Source organism: Leiobunum rupestre, chromosome 1 (assembly GCF_980474605.1).
Source record: "Leiobunum rupestre chromosome 1, qqLeiRupe1.1.hap1, whole genome shotgun sequence".
NCBI classification, from domain to species: Eukaryota; Metazoa; Arthropoda; class Arachnida; order Opiliones; family Sclerosomatidae; genus Leiobunum; species Leiobunum rupestre.
In genome coordinates, this window is record NC_143384.1 from 48,214,014 (window position 1) to 48,231,535 (window position 17,522).

At 38.3% G+C, this 17,522-nt stretch overlaps 2 protein-coding genes across 2 annotated transcripts; one reads left to right on the forward strand and one right to left on the reverse strand.

Moving 5' to 3' along the window:
* Positions 1 to 363: 363 nt before the first annotated feature.
* On the forward strand, positions 364 to 8,760 carry LOC149963123 (uncharacterized). The gene is made up of 9 exons (XM_090164668.1): positions 364 to 528; positions 598 to 1,820; positions 1,891 to 2,739; positions 2,788 to 2,977; positions 3,032 to 3,181; positions 3,594 to 3,885; positions 4,408 to 4,458; positions 4,514 to 4,633; positions 8,714 to 8,760. Exons 1-9 carry the CDS (start codon positions 364 to 366, stop codon positions 8,758 to 8,760), a joined length of 3,087 nt encoding a protein of 1,028 aa, XP_090020794.1.
* A 5,709-nt stretch (positions 8,761 to 14,469) lies between these two features.
* Positions 14,470 to 16,298, reverse strand: LOC149963124 (speckle-type POZ protein-like). Its single transcript, XM_090180382.1, has 2 exons — positions 16,151 to 16,298; positions 14,470 to 15,771 (listed from the first exon to the last, which is right to left on the reverse strand). The coding sequence occupies exon 2, from the start codon at positions 15,767 to 15,769 to the stop codon at positions 14,648 to 14,650; it is 1,122 nt and encodes a 373-aa protein (XP_090036508.1). The 5' UTR covers positions 15,770 to 15,771; positions 16,151 to 16,298; the 3' UTR covers positions 14,470 to 14,647.
* Between the last annotated feature and the right edge of the window lie 1,224 nt (positions 16,299 to 17,522).

Here is a 17,522-nt window from a genome sequence, read left to right on the forward strand (position 1 = left end):
TTGAAAACGGCAAGTACTTTAGCAAAGGGACAGAACGAAAGATCCATTCGTATACTGATCGACGACGGAAGTCAGCGTTCGTTCGTTCGAGAGGACATCTCTCGCAAGTTGGGCTTGAAGGTCGTTGGCCAAGAAGAATTGTCGATTTTTGCGTTCGGAACTGTCAACGCGCAAAAACGAAAATGTCACAAGGTGAATTTGGAATTAAAGAAAACGAACGGAGATTATTTGGAAATAGCAGCGTAGGAAGTACCAGAAATCAACGCGGCAATTATCAGCGTATCAGGTGAAGAAATAAGAGACTCTCTGAGGATGAAATGACTCAGTATAGCAGATATCACATCTCCGGATATCTCGAAGGAAATGGAATTAGTTGCGCTTATTGACTCAGATTGTTACTGGAAGATACTTACTGGAAAGATCCATCGAATCAACGAATCTCTGGTAGCGTTGGAAAGCGTCTTTGGTTGGGTTGTTCAAGGCCCAACGATGTCGGCTGTTATGACAATTTTAACTAGTATTGGTTGCGTAAGCGTCAATAACGTAATGGTCGAGTCCGAAGAGATTCAACTGTCAAAAAAACTAAATAAATTCTAGGAGCTTGAATCTATTGGAATTGCGGATAACACTGTCGTCAATTATGAAGACGAAGCTCCTCAAAAATCATTTGACGAAACCGTAAAATGTGAAAACGGAAGATATCAAGTCGGTTTTCCATGGAAAGAAAATGCAGTGAAGAATCTCTCGGAGAACTTTGGTGTTTCGTACAAAAGACTCGAATCGCTTGAAAGAAGGTTTCGTCGAGATTTATTGCTTTTTAGTCAATACAATGAAACATTTCAAGAATACCAAAGAATGGACATCATTGAAGAGGTGAACGAAGAAGTCTGCAAAAACCCAATTTATTACTTGCCTCACCAACCAGTAATCCGTCAACAAAGAACGACGACGAAGTTGCGTGTTGTATTCGACGGATCGTCACATGAAGAAAGAAAGGCCTCTTTAAACGATTGTCTTCATTCCGGAAGCAACCGAAATCCAGACATGTATGACACTCTGATAAAGTTTCAAATCCACAACATAGCCTTCGTAACTGACTTTGAAAAAGCGTTCTTACAGATAGAACTTTCTGAAAAAGACAAAGACGCAGTACGTTTCCTGTGGTTTCAAAAGCCCTTTCAAGTTGGACGTCGATGGAGGATTAAAAAGACGAGGTTCAAAAGAGTACTGTTCGGAGTAACAAGCAGTCCATTTCTACTTGCGTCAACTATTAGACACCATGTCAAGAAGTACACAGACGAATATCCCGAGACGGCCGAAATGTTGGACAAAGATGATTATGTCGACGACCTGGTATCTGGTGAAAGTACCGAGAAGAAAGCTTTAGAACGATCTACGGAAGTGACTACCATAATGTCGCAAGCCGGAATGGTACTACATAAATGGAAATCTAATTCGAAGTCCTTAAATACAATTTGGGAAGGTGAAGACCGAGTTGACAACGCGGAAGATATGGTTAAAGTACTCGGATTATCTTGGAATTACGAGACAGATCAATTGTCCATCAGTGTCGGAAGTCTATTAGAATTCCTGGTTACGGTTCCCAGTACGAAAAGAGGAGTTCTTCAAGCGTCAGCGAGAGTCTTTGACCCGCTGGGGATTTTAACTCCATTTACGATCACCGTCAAGATTATGTATCAAATTTTATGGCAAAGGGGTTTGGATTTAAATTCGGACGACCAACTACCTGTCGAACAGAAGAAAGCGTGGGAACATTGGATAGACCAGCTAAAGTTCATCAGTGGAGTTCAAATTCCAAGGCATTATTATGAAAGAATAACGCCGGAAAAAAATTGCTCAAATACAATTACATTGTTATACCGACGCTAGCGAAGTAGCATACGGTACAGTAGTCTACGTTCGATACGTCACCAACGATGGAAGGTTTGGAGTTAATTTCATATCATCTAAAGCAAGAGCATCACCGACGAAGAAAGTTACGTTACCTCGACTTGAACTACTAGGATTTCTCTTAGGAGCGCGGTTGACAACAAGACTCAAACCATTTTTTCAAGTCAACGAATCGAACATATATTTTTGGAGTGATTTAACAATCGCGTTGTACTGGATAAAGAAGGACGCTAGAACTTTGAAGCCTTTTGAAGGAAATAGAGTAACTGAAATCCAAGAAAAATCTCAACCGAAGACTTGGAGACACTGTAGAGGACGAGAAAATCCAGCAGACCTAGTAACTAGAGGACTAGAAGTCAAGGCGCTTCTCAACAATACACTCTGGTGGAAAGGACCGAGTTGGTTAATCGAACCCGAAGAAAAGTGGCCAGTCAAAACTCTCGAAGAAATATCCGTGGAAGGACGTGATATCATAAAAGCTGAGCAAGCGGTACGAAGCTGTCGTAAAGCCACAGTTCAAATGATCGTCTCCGTTAAGACTACGACGCCTATCTTGGTTATAACGAAGTTTAGTAAGATGTCAACACTAATACGACTTACAGCTACAGTTCCGCGTTTCATTAGAAATTTAAAATCCAACGCCGAATCTCGAAAAAGGAATTCATTTACGACTGAAGAGCTTAAACAAGCTAAACTGTATTGGATCAAGGAAGTCCAGCAGACCGAATATTATTCGGAGATACAATCTATAAAAAATGAGAAGCTACGTAACTGTCGGAGAATTCTAAAATTTCCCAGTATAAACCTCACCTCGATGACGACGAAGTTGTAGGAGTTGGAGGTAGATTGCAGATGTCCGAATTCTCATATGCGCAGAAACATCCGATCATACTACCCGACAGTCATCGCTTTAACACTAGCTTTAACACTAGCAAGCTTACGGGAGCAGTATTGGATACTGAAATGTAGACGGAAAGCCAAACAAGTCATTCACGACTGTTTAATATGCAAACGATTAAGAGTGAAACCAAACGAAGAAGAAACTGCACCACTACCAAGGGATCGAGTAGTCGAGACCCCACCTTTCTCCACTACTGGCATTGATTTTTCCGGACCTTAGTATATTAAAGACGGAAGTAATCCTGAAACCAAGAAATCTTATAGCGCTTTTACCTGCGCTGTCGTCAGAGCGGTTCATATCGAATTGGTATCAGATCTTTCAGCCGAATGTTTCTTATTAGCATTGCGAAGATTTGTGGCGAGACGAAGAGTACCTCAAATAAATTACTCTGACAATGCTAAAAGATTTAAAAAAACGGAAAAAGAACTTCAATTACTTTTTAAAAAGTCTACGAGTGAAAGGGTTACCGACTTTTGCAGTTCGAAGGGGATTACTTGGAAATATATCGTAGAGCGAGCCCCCTGATGGGGAGGATGGTGTGAACGCCTTATTAAAAGTATACAAATTATACTCAAGAAGACGTTGCGTAAGGCATTGTAATCATTTGAAGAGCTAACCACCGTTCTAGATGAAACGGAAAATGACCGATCCCGTATGTCAACGAAGACGTTGAAGATCTTTATCCCTTGACTCCCAAACATTTTTCTAGCTCTAGATCTTCGAGATTCTTTTCCCACTGACGTTTCGAAATCATCTACGTAAACGATGGCGATATCAACAGACTCTGATGAACCATATCTGGCAAAGATGGCGGAAGGAGTATATCCAGGATCTGAAATCTGCGCATTCTGTGAAGCAGTCCAAAGACTTTACACCCCTGAAGGACGGTGACGTAGTCTTAGTTGCCGATGACAGGCTTCCTCGTCAAGTATGGAAGTTGGGAAGAAACGAAAGCACTATTTCTCGCGGAGATGACAAGATCCGTAATATCCCCAACAGAGATGTGAAAGTTCGTTCTTGTTCAGTTCGCCTTCCAGGAGGAACAGTCATAAGAAGACCTATCAATTTATTATGTAATTTGGAAATTAACTGAACTTCATAACTTTTGTAATTATGAGTCTATAAAGTTTCATCGGGCCGGAGTGTAGAATTTGGTAAACAATATATAGTTTAAAATTTGATAAAAATATGCGAATAACTAGATAACGTAAAGTTAAAATAATAAAATCAGAAAGTAGATCAAAAGGTCTACTCAAAATTAAATATCGCTGTAAAAAATAAGTAAACTTTGAACTTTGATAATATCCCGATTGATAAGAAAGTAATTTCGAAAATAACATCGTGGATTTTAGTGAGTTGACGATTTGCATCCGTCCGATAAATGTCTGAAAATATTCACTCCATATTCTTTTATAAATAGTCTTAATCGTATATGTAAAATAAAGTAATAGTTCGTTTTAATTCGACGAAGTCCCAGTCATTTGCGTACAACGAGTTTTTATAGAGGGTAATTCAAATTCATCCTTCGTTTCAGGTAAAATTAATACTGATTTACTAGGAAATAACGTTGTGATATCGTATATTTTTATTGATAGACGAGAATATTAAAAGCCCGCTTAAGAAAAGAAATGTTGAAAATGATTCTGGTATGATATATTAATGTTGACTAATTAACTATATTTCAAAGTGTTTTTCTTTTAGAATATGATGTTTTCTCTGATGACGAAATTGATGTTTTCTCTGATGACGAAATTGATGCTTTCCTTAATTCATTAAATGTATCCATTAATGAACCACAAAAACGCTATCTCTTATTACCAAGTATATTTTTTATTAATTTTTGTGTATTATGTGATGAAACAATGATACTTAACTCAATTCTGTTTTAGTATTTTTACCTCTCCGAGGGGACAAAGTCCCCTAGGAGGGGTTATACAACCACCGTGTCTGTCTGTGGGTCTGTGGGTCTGTCTGTCAGGCCTGCGAACGCGTTCGCATTTTCGGTGCAAAGTGTAATCACTGCGTACGCAGTTTCTCGAGATCTCTGCGTTCGCAGTTTCTCGAAGGGTTGGCAAAACCACCGTGTGAATGTGAGCGTTAACGGATTCATTTGCGGTTTGGTTTGGATGGTGTTTTTTGGCTCACCGTCGTGACGGTTTGGTGTTTTACGTTTTTGTAATGTTTATACGTAGGTTGCGAGTGTTGAATTTGTGTTCTGATGGTTGTGCATGTTGAGTCTGTTGTGTTTATTTGGGCGTTTTCTCTCCAACTTCTTCTTTATGACTTTGGGACGGACCGCGTGCTGAGTGTAATGCTACCTCTCAACGTCCAATGGCAGGGTTTCCACCAGTTGTACACGGTATTCGTCTTAGTATCAATTTGCGATCGCATCGGGCGGGATTTGAACCCGAGACCTCCTGCTTGACAGGCGGACGTTCTACCACAGAACCACCGACACTTGTTACGCCTTATTGAAAATTAGACCTTCAGCTTTATCGGAAGCGTATTTAATAGAGTACGAAATTTTGGTTTAATTGAAATAGAATTGAAATTGAAATTATTGCATCGAAGAAATTCTAATTTAGCGTTTCTCTATTGATTAAAAACAAATGCGCCACTCAGGTTTCGAACCCAGACCATTCGGCTTGGCAGTCGAGCGCTCTACCACAGAACCACCGATAGCTCCTTAGGTTCACTGAAATTAAGACATGCATCGTAAGCATAATAGGTAATAAAGTCTTTTTTTATTAATGAATTTATGAAGGCCTAATCTGGTTTTTTTAAAGGTTAAATCTTGTTTTAGCGCAGTCAGCCGAGATAAGAGGGTTAAAGGGTAGACCCTGTGGGTGGTCCACTTTGTTAGTTTTTTTGTTATTTATTTACGGGTATTCTTAACGACCTATATATAGTTGTGTTAATTCAAAGGAGATAATTTAACGTTAATTGCTTTAAGAGCTGGCGGTTAGTCAAGTGGCTCTCTGTGCTTTGTTGATGGTAAGGTTTTTGCTTCTTGTAAATATATTTGGTGTGGATATTTGGATATCTACGATTTCTAACGCAGTCAATGATTTCCTGGGTGTGCGAGTCATTATATGATATTGGAAATTGGACGGCATTGGTCTTTTTCATGCGGTATGTGTCACAACGTCAACTGGAAGTCTACGAGCGTTGAAATAAAATGAGCGTTAAAGATGCGGCAAGTATTTCCTAAGCGAGAAAAATACAAATACCATCTGTAGATATTTCTTTCATTAAAATTTGCTTCGTATTATATTCAACTGATAAACATATACTGTAAAAAGGGTTAAATTCAATTGTGCATTGTTTTAGTAAGTCTAACTCGCTGTTGTAACTACTTAATTTATAATATTCTGAATAAATTAAACTCTATTGTTTCGTCCCAATTATTTAAATTAAAATTAAAATTTTATACCGGGCAGGGTTTGAACCGAGAATACGTTTTTCGTAAATAACTCTGAATTGCGGAGATATCTTTGGGGGTCGTGTCGAGAAATTAATACCACTAGGGACCATTCTTCCGAGGAGAGGTATATTTTGGCTTGCCAACTTGTTAGTTTATACAAATCAAAGCAGCTTGAAGAAGAAACTCCCAAGAAAAAGAGAAAACGAAAAGTGGCAAGAAGGAACAACATCTCTTGTGAGATATAATTTTACTTTTTAATCAATAACTATCTACAATAAACTAAAACTTTAAATTATTACATCTGCCGATTTTCATGCAAATTTTGATGAATTATTAGCTGACGCTCATAAGCAAATAGAAGGGACTTATTTGGTGAAACTTGACTCTACTAATGATATGAAAATTATTTGTAAATGGGTCACGGAGCTCTCTCCAGTCAAACTACAGGACTTTAAGAAAATTCTGAAACCTATCATAACGAGTACTACGGAATCGAAAGCAGTTGAGAAATTAATAAAGCTATAAATAACCGGAATCAAACTTTAAAACTCTGTCAATCTTTGAACTCTTCCAAAGTAAGTTTTAATCAATTGTGTACGTAATTTGGTGGTAGAAAAGAAAATTCCGGAAATAGACAACAGCAACGAAAGTGAAGAATCTCCAGATACACTAATGTATGTTATTGGAAATGTGATTCGTGTAATACGTAGAAAATCTGACAGGGGACTTGAAATATCACAACGCACCCAGACCCAAAAACAAAATGTACCAGACCACCTTCTTAAATGGATAGCGGCCCAAGATAGGGGAGGATTAATATATCCAAATTATAACGCGTACCATTTCTTTTTAAAAATTTACAAAATTATCAGGAAATTTTATAGCAGAATGTTCATTGAAAATCGAGCATTGTTAGCCAAAGAAAAAGTAAAAAAGCAGTGGCGTAGCCAGGATTTTGTTTCGGGGGGGGGGGGCACGCCATTGAAAAAAAAGTAAAAAAAAAATATTTGTACGTACGACCATACGTTTCGGGGGGCATGTGCCCCCTGTGCCCCCCCTGGCTATGCCACTGAAAAAAGCCGAACTGTAATTAATTTGTGGAAAGGTTTCTGTGGTACAAAGAATGGAGACGCAATACTAGATAAATGCGTTGCAGTATTTGTTAACACAATTGCCGATCGGCACTTAAAAAAACTAAAAGATGAAACAAAATAAGAGGGTAAGAATATCCTATAAATATTAAATCTTTTAGCCATGGTTTATTATAAATTGTTAAATTTTAAAAAAGCTGCTACTTCATGACTTAGAAAATAACTTTATTCGGAGCTTTCGGACCGTGGTCCTTCTTCAGCGAGTGACTGTTACAAGTGATTCCTTAACACGAATACAAAACCAAAAATATTTCTACCATTGGGCAATGAGCTTTAACCCTACTCTCGGACTTTCATCGCGTGTTGCAGAGAGGCGACCGATAGTCTGGCACGGTATTGCAACACGCGATGAAAGTCCGAGAGTAGGGTTAAAGCTCATTGCCCAATGGTAGAAATATTTTTGGTTTTGTATTCTAACTGTGAAACAATATCCCTTTCAAAATTAAAAGTAACTTTTTAACTCGGTCGTCTCCCCACTGAGCTGACGAGTGTAACGACGCCATTTTTTCCCGCCTATTTCTTTGGAGTCGTAGCCGAAAGGGTTGAAAACTGGTTCGGGAAGCAGTTTCGCGTAATCGATTCAAATCGATTTACGAGAGTGTTCACACGAGAAGAGCAAAACGTATTGAATCGATTTGAAGGCCTAGTGTGAACGCGGCTATCGTGAAACGTGGTTTTTATTTCGGTTTGGTTGGGCAGAACTCAACGGTCAAACCTTGATCCCTCGTTCCCCTACACTTTCAACAAAATGTTCACTGCATATATAAGTATTCTCATTGATTTTCGATAAATCAAAGTCATTTCTAACCTCTTTGAGCCAAGCAAGCCATTTTTAACACATTTGAGGCTAAGTAATGAGTTTTGGGAAAAGAACAAATTTTATATCTTGAATCGCTTCTACAGCGAGGATAGGCGCACCGTTTAATACCCATTTTGATAGAAAATTCTTTAACAACAAACTAATATTATTAACCAAAAGATAAAACAATGATGAAAAATATCACGATCAGCTTCGTTTTAAGACTAAACACTAGGGATGCAACGTATAACCGGAACCGGAACCAGAACCGAGTAAATTCTAGGAACCGGAACCGAAACCGGAACCGATATTATAAAAATTTGATAACCGTATCCGGAACCGGAACCGATATTTTACAAAAATGATAACCGAAACCGGAACCGGAACCTAGTTTTTCATTGTTTAAACCGTTTTTAAACGGTTCTATAAGTTTATTTACCAACATTTAGCGCATGTTGAAATTTAGTAATTAAACTTCCTAATTTAATATTAGTTTTTCATATAAGCTCATCTTTATCCTATCTCAGATAACTCCATGTGGGTTTCTACGGAACTGTCAACTGACACACCCTGAAAATGCTTTCAAAACTCCCATCATCCGGAAATCCGCGACAGTTTTAGTTTAATTTTCTTCAGTCGGAAAACTAGACACAATTTCACAAATGTAGCAAAGGCCACAATATCTACTGCTACTAGTGTTCCTTCCGAGAAATTATTTAGTGGGGCAATGGGCAAGCATAATTGTTGATCTCCTTCGCAACCGACTTAGAGGAGAAACGGCAGAGAGGAACCAGCCGGGCAATGCCCCTCCCTAGAATTTTGCTGGGAGGGGCTACTAATGTTATTGCCCCTTCAACTTTTTGGTCAGTTGAAATCTTCAAAAGCTCAAATTCTCAATTTAGAAGCATATAAAGCTTATAAAAGCTCAACTGTGTCTTTTCCCGCCAATTTAGATAGTAGTCAAACAGTAACGCATGCATTCCGTGAAGCTACACTCCTTTAAAAATTCAAAACCATTATAATTTTATTATTGTGGATTTGTGTATCTTAAATTCATAAACGACTCTAAAGACAACAAGTTGGCAGGCCAAAATATACCTCTCCTCGGAAGAATTGTCCCTAGTGGTATTAATTTCTCGAGATAACCCTTAAAGATATATCTCCGCAATTTAGAGTTATTTGTTAAAAATATTAACCCATTTCTATCCCGCCCGGTATAAAATTTTAATTATAATTAAAATAATTGAGACGAAACGACCAATTTTAATTTATTCAGAATATCATAAGTTAAGTAGTTACAACAGTAAGTTAGACGTACTATAACAATGCACAATTGAATTAAACCCTTTTACAGAACAAGTTTATCAGTTAAATATAATACGAAGCAAATTTTAATGAAAGAAATATCTACAGAGGCTTTTTGGAATTACTCTCTTACGAAATACTTGCCGCATCTTTAACGCTCATTTTATTTCAACACTCGCCCTTGATGAAGATACCGTAGATATCTGGTAGTGGACGACTCGTTCACTTCCTGTTGACGTTGTGACGCATACCACATGAAAAAGACCAATGCCGTCCAATTTCCAATATCATATAATGACTCGCACACCCAAGAAATCATTGACTGCGTTAGAAATCGTAGATATCCAAATATCCACACCAAATGTATTTACAAGAAGCAAAAACCTTACCATCAACAAAGCACAGAGAGCCACTTGACGAACCGCCAGCTCTTAAAGCAATTAACGTTAAATTATCTCCTTTGAATTAACAGAACTATATATAGGTCGTTAAAAAAGTGGACCACCCACAGGGTCTACCCTTTAACCCTCTAATCTCGGCTGACTGCGCTAAAACAAGATTTAACCTTTAAAAAATACCAGATTAGGCCTTCATAAATTCATTAATAAAAAAAGACTTTATTACCTATTATGCTTACGATGCCTGTCTTAATTTCAGTGAATCTAAGGAGCTATCGGTGGTTCTGTGGTAGAGCGCTCGACTGCCAAGCCGAATGGTCTGGGTTCGAAACCTGGGTGGCGCATTTATTTTTAATCAATAGAGAAACGCTAAAGTAGAATTTCTTCGATGCAATAATTTCAATTTCAATTCTATTTCAATTAAACCAAAATTTCGTACTCTATTAAATACGCTTCCGATAAAGCTGAAGGTCTAATTTTCAATAAGGCGTAACAAGTGTCGGTGGTTCTGTGGTAGAACGTCCGCCTGTCAATCAGGAGGTCTCGGGTTCAAATCCCGCCCGATGCGATCGCAAATTGATACTAAGACGAATACCGTGTACAACTGGTGGAAACCCTGCCATTGAACGTTGAGAGGTAGCATTACACTCAGCACTCGGTCCGTCCCAAAGTCATTAAGAAGAAGTTGGAGAGAAAACGCCCATATAAACACAACAGACTCAACATGCACATCCATCAGAACACAAACACAACAAATTCAACACTCACAACCTACGCATAAACATTACAAAAACGTAATACACCAAACCGTCACGACGGTGAGCGAAAAAAACACCATCCAAACCAAACCGCAAATGCATCCGTTAACGCTCACCGTCGCACGGTGGTTTTGCCAACCCTTTGAGAAACTGCGTACGCAGTGATTACACTTTGCACCGAAAATGCGAACGCGTTCGCAGTCCTGACAGACAGACACACCCACAGACCCACCCACAGACCCACCCACAGACCCACCCATAGACCCACCCACAGACCCACCCACAGACAGACACGGTCGTTGTATAACCCCTCCTATTATAATTATTTTACATTAAGTCGTCTAGATCGTGATTCTGGTCGGACTTGGGAGTCTGTACTCCAGACTTCCAAGTTATACCAGAACCTTTGTTTTTAATGCTCCAGACGCTGATTGCCGTGATTTATCTTAATCGTCTCACTTAGGGCTTAAAGCCATTTTTAAGCGTTTTATATATTTAACATTAAAGTACGTGTTAAATCTAATTGTAGAAGGCGATACATGTTAGCCCTAACTCTAGATGGCGATAATCGCGACTCGGCCTTAAAGATTATAAAGGACCCCAAAAACAGTTTCGCGGGAGGACCCCGAACCCATAGCTACGTCACTGAGAAAGCTACTATTTTTAAATTATAATTGATCAAAAACCAATTTTATATTATAAATAAATAAATAAATGTGGTGGATTTTATTTATTTTTAACTTCATTTGAATTGCTTGTGTATTAATACTAAACACACTGGAACTGTATAGGAACCGTTTAGGAACCAGAACCAATCGGTTCTAAATTTTGAGAACCGGAACCGAAACCGGAACCGATAAATTAAAAATTGAAGAACCGGAACCGATAAAACAAAAATTTAGGAACCGGAACTGGATCCGGAACCGAGATAGTCCAAAAAAGTGGAACCGTTGCATCCCCACTAAACACTGTTATTTTTGAAATTTTGAGCAGACGCGTCTTCGACCAGAATTGCAGAAGCAGAACCCGTAACAAACTGAAACGGAATTCGAGAAGTTTCCGTCGTCGCGTTACCCGATTTCCCCCCTCCGAAATGCGGGGAGATGCCCATAATATTATAGAGTGCTATCAGGTAGGCACTATTATCAGAGATCCTGGCAGTTATAGAGATGCGAAACTCCCTATACCCTAAGCAAATCAGTTTTTTTCAAATTTTTGCCGATCGCAGCGCCGCCTGTACGTGGGGAGTAATCGCAGAGATCCTAGGATTGTTACCGTTGTTTACAATTTTTGCGTGTCTCGGCTTGAAACGGGCGCATCCTTCCGGCCGAAGGGCGGCGCTGATGCTTGCATTTTTTTGTCAGGTTTTCGGCGGAGTTTCGCATCTCTATAACTGCCAGGATCTCTGCTATTATTGTTAATCCAAGGTTGCTGGTTTTGTCTTTTGTCTAGCGGAAACCCGAGGAAAGTTTTGGAAATATCTGGGCTTGGGAAGGTAGATGAATGTATTGCACCATGGTCTTGTGCCAGAGAGAAAAACACTTTAATTAGCGAGGGATTAAATTTTACCCTTGCTGAAGGTCGGGATTTAGTTTATAATTTATTTTAAGAACAGTTTAATTAAACAATTTCTATTATTTTTATAAACTATATTTAATTCGTGTGTAGCATTCAAAAGTTATTTAAATCTTAGTTAACGTTAATTTTAATTGATATTTAACAACTGGGATTATTTTTATTATTTAGACCTTTGAATTCTAAGACTTTTGATGTATGGAAATCTACGAATACTTAAGAATAACTATCAATAAATAGCTAATCTAGTAACTTATATATACATAACAAAATGGACAAGACCAGCTCATTTTTACCCCTCGAGGGCTTATTAAATATTGGTCAAGAGCGCGGGATGAAAAGAAATATCGAAAGTAAATATAAAAATAAATAAAAATAAATGTAGGTACGCGGTAAAGGGCGAACCTGAAGAGTTACAAGTTACACGTTCGGGTACCCGACCTAACGATGATGATCGAGTACTCGCACAGCCCTAATGTCAAAGTCGGACTCCGCTCCGCGAATTACCCCAAGTTCGATAAAATGTGCTAAGCTTATTTTATGTCAAGGTAAGTAAATTTGAAAAGAATATAATAACGGCGTACCTGTAACTTACGGTAATGTAGATTTTTGAGAATGTAATGAATTTCATAAAGCTGTCTTAATAACTTATATAATGTCGTTGAAAATTACAATTTCGAAAATCGATCGAAGAACATAAACAAACCAGACGACGTTGCATACGACATTATGCCACGTGATCATATTTAGTTTCATTTTTTTTATTAGATGGCGCGGATATGCGTGATTCTACTCTAAAAACGGCCTTCTAGCTAGTACACCGCCCCCCATCCGATCGTGGTTCTAGTCTCATTTCTATGGTTTGGACAAAAGACGGAAACTACTCCCCAAAAACGTACAACAATCGTCAGTATGAACTATAATGATGATGATAATACCAGGAAACTATAGAGGTATACACTTGGAATGTCTAACGTTCCATTGGAACGGTGATACGAAGGTGCGTCGGGAAAAGGCGGGGCTTAACTACGTCGAGTGTAAGACGTAACACGACATTTCAAATTCATTGGCTCGAGGTTTGACACGAAAAGAATGCGTCGTCATGGTAACAAATAGGCGATCTTCCCGCGTAAAAAAGGCTTATTAAATGATGGATTTGAAAACCTCAATTTGTTATCGTACTTTTAATTTTGAAGTAATTATAATGTTCTTCACGATAGAAGTGTAGTGATACCCCATTTCAGGTATTTTTATGGTTATAAAAGAGATAATTAGGTCGGGTTTTTGTCGAATGAGGGTACCGAGGCGCGAGAGTTTTTCTCGTGAGTTTTCCCGCTTTAAGACACGCCCGTTTCCACGAGCTACATCACGGCCGAAAAAATATTCCTTAGACATTCGAAGTGTATACCTATATAGGTTCCTGATAATACTGAAATAAGTAACACGTTAATTATTTTCACTAATAACAAACTAGTTTAGGATATAGCCGCGGGATTATCCCGAATGTTTATATATTACTAGGTGAAGTAAAACACGCGACGTGCAGACAAAAGTCACAAAACTACATAAATATCTCAAATATTCTTTTACAAATCTCAATATTATGTCTATATGCAGTTAGAGCCAATTTTATCCGCGCGCGAAACGGGCCTAGGTAGCGTAACAGAGCTAACTTCTCCAAGGTAGCGCCTATGATCTAGCGTCTGCTACAGCCAAATTTAAAGTCATGAAAAGTTTTTTTAAATAAAACTTAACAAAAGATGTAAAAATAACATTAAAATGCAAGTATCATTTTATATGAAGTCAAATTTACCAATAACGATCATGAAAAACTAATGCAGTCTGCTTTAGCCCCTATACCTATCTAGGTTTCAATGGTGAATCATACGAGGCGTAGCGATAGTTTTCAGTTGCCAATTGTCTAATTAATCATTTATAAGGTTTAATATTCGTATTTTTCCCACAAAAAGAATGTGGACCAAATATGCAGGGCAGGATTGAAGAAGTTATTGAGCGATTAGGTAGATTTCTATAGTATATTTCAGGTAACCTAGTTACCTACATGTGTTTTCCAAAAGGAATCTATATTTTTTGAAGAATTTTTAACCTGTTGCTTAGATTACGCTATTTAATTGTTAAACTTCGATTTATTTAAAAAACCTATAAAAATTAAAAATTAGTTATTATGATTAACAAAATGGTTTTTTTTCTCTAACTAGATGCAAATTTTATATAATGGCTGCCCGACATTTTAATTTGAAATTACGGCGTAAACGTTTTGGCGCGAAATAAGTATTTACGACAATATACGATAAATATATGCAAATGTAGAAAGTGTATTCAAAAATAAGCTTTAATTTGCAAAAATAACATGATACATTCTTTATATCATTTTACAACATAGGAAAAATTTGAGAAAATAATGTTAATTCACAAAGTCAACGAGACTTACAAAATTTTCAAACAATATTTTGGAGACATCGTCTGGGATGTTTTTCCAGGCTTCCGACTGGAGAACGTCATTGCTGTAGGTAATGATGAACATGACCGATCTCTCTTTCAAAAGCTGGGCATTGTGTTTCACGGCCAACTGCAAGATCTCGGCGGCGTTTTCGCTGGTCAACTTTTTGGACACTTCCTTCTCGCACCGTTCTTTGAGAGCGGACAGGTTGTAGACGTCGGCCGCCAGCAAGAGCTTCTCGCAAGTGCTCTCGATGTTGGGGACCTCGTCCGTGTAGATGAACTTCAGCATGTCCTCCACAGTGGCGGCGTCCAAGACGTTGCTCAGGTCCAGAAGGTTTTCGTTCTTCTCCTTCATGTTGGTGTTCAACATGACAGAGAAGAAGGGCGAAGCCGAAGCCAGGACCGCTTTGTGACAAGGAAACACCTTCTCTGCCGTTTTGATATTCATGTCCGTGAAGATCATTTCGTCCAGCATTCTTTTGAAGGTGCTGTTGGAGTTTTTCCGTTGCCCCAAGTCGGAAATGTCTTGATCGGAGACCGAGGTGCAACTGCAACTCGGTTCGTTGTCGTAGAATCGAACTTCAACTAAGTGGCAATTGATGGTCAAGTTGCCCTTCTCCGGGAAGCGGGATCTGTGCTTTAAGAGCTCGTCCATGGTGACGCACTTTCGGATGATGACGTTTTCGTCCCAACTGCCCTGCTGGTTGCGGCTGAACGAAAACACTGGATATCCGTCTTTGTCCAGTATACGCGCTTTGAAGACGAACTGCAAGGATCGGAAACCGTGATTGTAGCCCAATTCATTGTTGGTGTCGTTCTCCGCTGATATTGTTATGTATCTTCGTTTGTCGGATCTCTCCGTCTGGACGACTATGAAGAAGCGCCAATCATCATTGTCACCCTCATGGCCTTCGTAGGAAGAAAAGGATTGGCACCGGTCTACCCGGTCGAAGAAGGCATCTATGTCCCAAATACAAGTGTGCTTCCATATCTTCATACCAGATGGAGTCGCTATCGCTTCGCTCACCGCACCTGTCTTCTTTGCTTTGGTGCCCATGTTCGGGGACTTACGTTTCACTTTCATTTCTGTTTGCAAAATTAAGAGAAATTAACAATTGGCACACTTTGACCATGTGAGGAAATTTTGGCTTTTCTGCGGATAAAACAACTAATTTAAATTTCAAATCCAATTTAAAAGATCAACATTTTGAGGTCGAAGTCACCATTTGCAAGGTCGACATCGCCACTAACAACAGATCGCTCATTTTGGCACCCCTGGTCTACATTATCAAGATTATTTTTGGAAAATATTGGTCTAATAAAGCAGTTAATGGTCTAGGTGTTTTCAAGACGAATTTAGAAGATTTAAATAATAGCTTTAGTGATCTGACAAATAAAATCATTTAAATACTTCAAAGGTACCATATTAAATTATTTACTAAACAACGTAATAATTGAAACTTACCTTCCCTGAGCGAAATCCGTGGTTTGAGTTGGTCAAGTAAATTTAGGGAAATGCGAGTGATGATCTGTATCGTTCGTAAGAGGTGGCATAGCTCACGGGAATAATCTTTCCTCAATGTATATATACCTCGAGTGAATGTTTATTTTATTTTTTTGATATTCTGGAATGTTCATTGGGGTGCCATTGTAACCGCGACTTTAACACGTGCATAACTGTTTGCTTAGTTAAATAGATAAACAAACGAAATCATACGATTTGCGATGCCTCACCGATAAGTAAACACATTTACAGTACGCTAATTCTAGAAATTTCTCGGTCTACTGATGGTAATTAATAGTGACGCATTTCCTCTTATCCACCCAGAGGATGTATAGAACGCGTAACGACAAAACGAGCTTGCTAACGCCAGTCACTTTAGCGCCACTTAGTAGTATGTGTGTATATTTGGAATATTTCAGTAGAGAATAATTTGTTAAAATATTTTTTAATGAAAAAACCATTTCGCTGATCGAATACCAAATAATTGGACAAATTTCGTCCTGTTTGAGTCTTGATTTTGGATTTTAAGTTTTACATCAAATTATCCTCTAGAAAATTCCAAAACAAGGCTCAATAATCTAGCCAATAAAAAACGCCGGGATAAGTGGCGTAGTCCTGTTATCCCATGCTCCTGGGAGTCAAAGAATGTGGATGGTCTTGTCACGACGACCACCAATTATGGTTCAGTACACTGTACGATTTACTATAAAATAAGAACGGAAGAAGTATTTAACTGAAATTTACTTATCTTTTGTTTTAGATTTCTTCTACCTTTTCTAGCCAAAAATAGTGCGGCTTTGGGCTAGTTTTTACTAATTCATTTAAAATGTTAAATAGGACTTTTTGAGAATTTGCGCATAGAATAAAAATTATGGGCAATGTTCTTGAGTAATACCCTGATCTGAACATGAGAGTTCTTTCACTCTTACATGTATTTCCTCTGTGCAGAGAGTTTGAATATACCCAAAAAGCTGAAAAACTCATCATTGAGTATTCTGATGGTGAACTATCCATTGCCGTCGGCGGTTTTTGATATTTCTTCACGGAAGCTAGTTCCGCCTCCAGGAGTGGTAGTTTTTCCGTTCTTATATTTTAATAAATAATATACTGTACTGAACCATAATATGTAAAAATATTTCCACATTATGTTTCGTAGAATTTATTATAAAATTTGGAGTCTTTAGAACACCATGCACAGCCACCCCAATTTAAATGATGATTGTTTGTAGAGAATTTCCAAATACATTTTATTTATTCGCGACCTAAAACTATCGCTACGCCCCCTTTGGTTCGCCATTGAAAACTAGATATTTAGCGGTTTAAGCAGACCCTT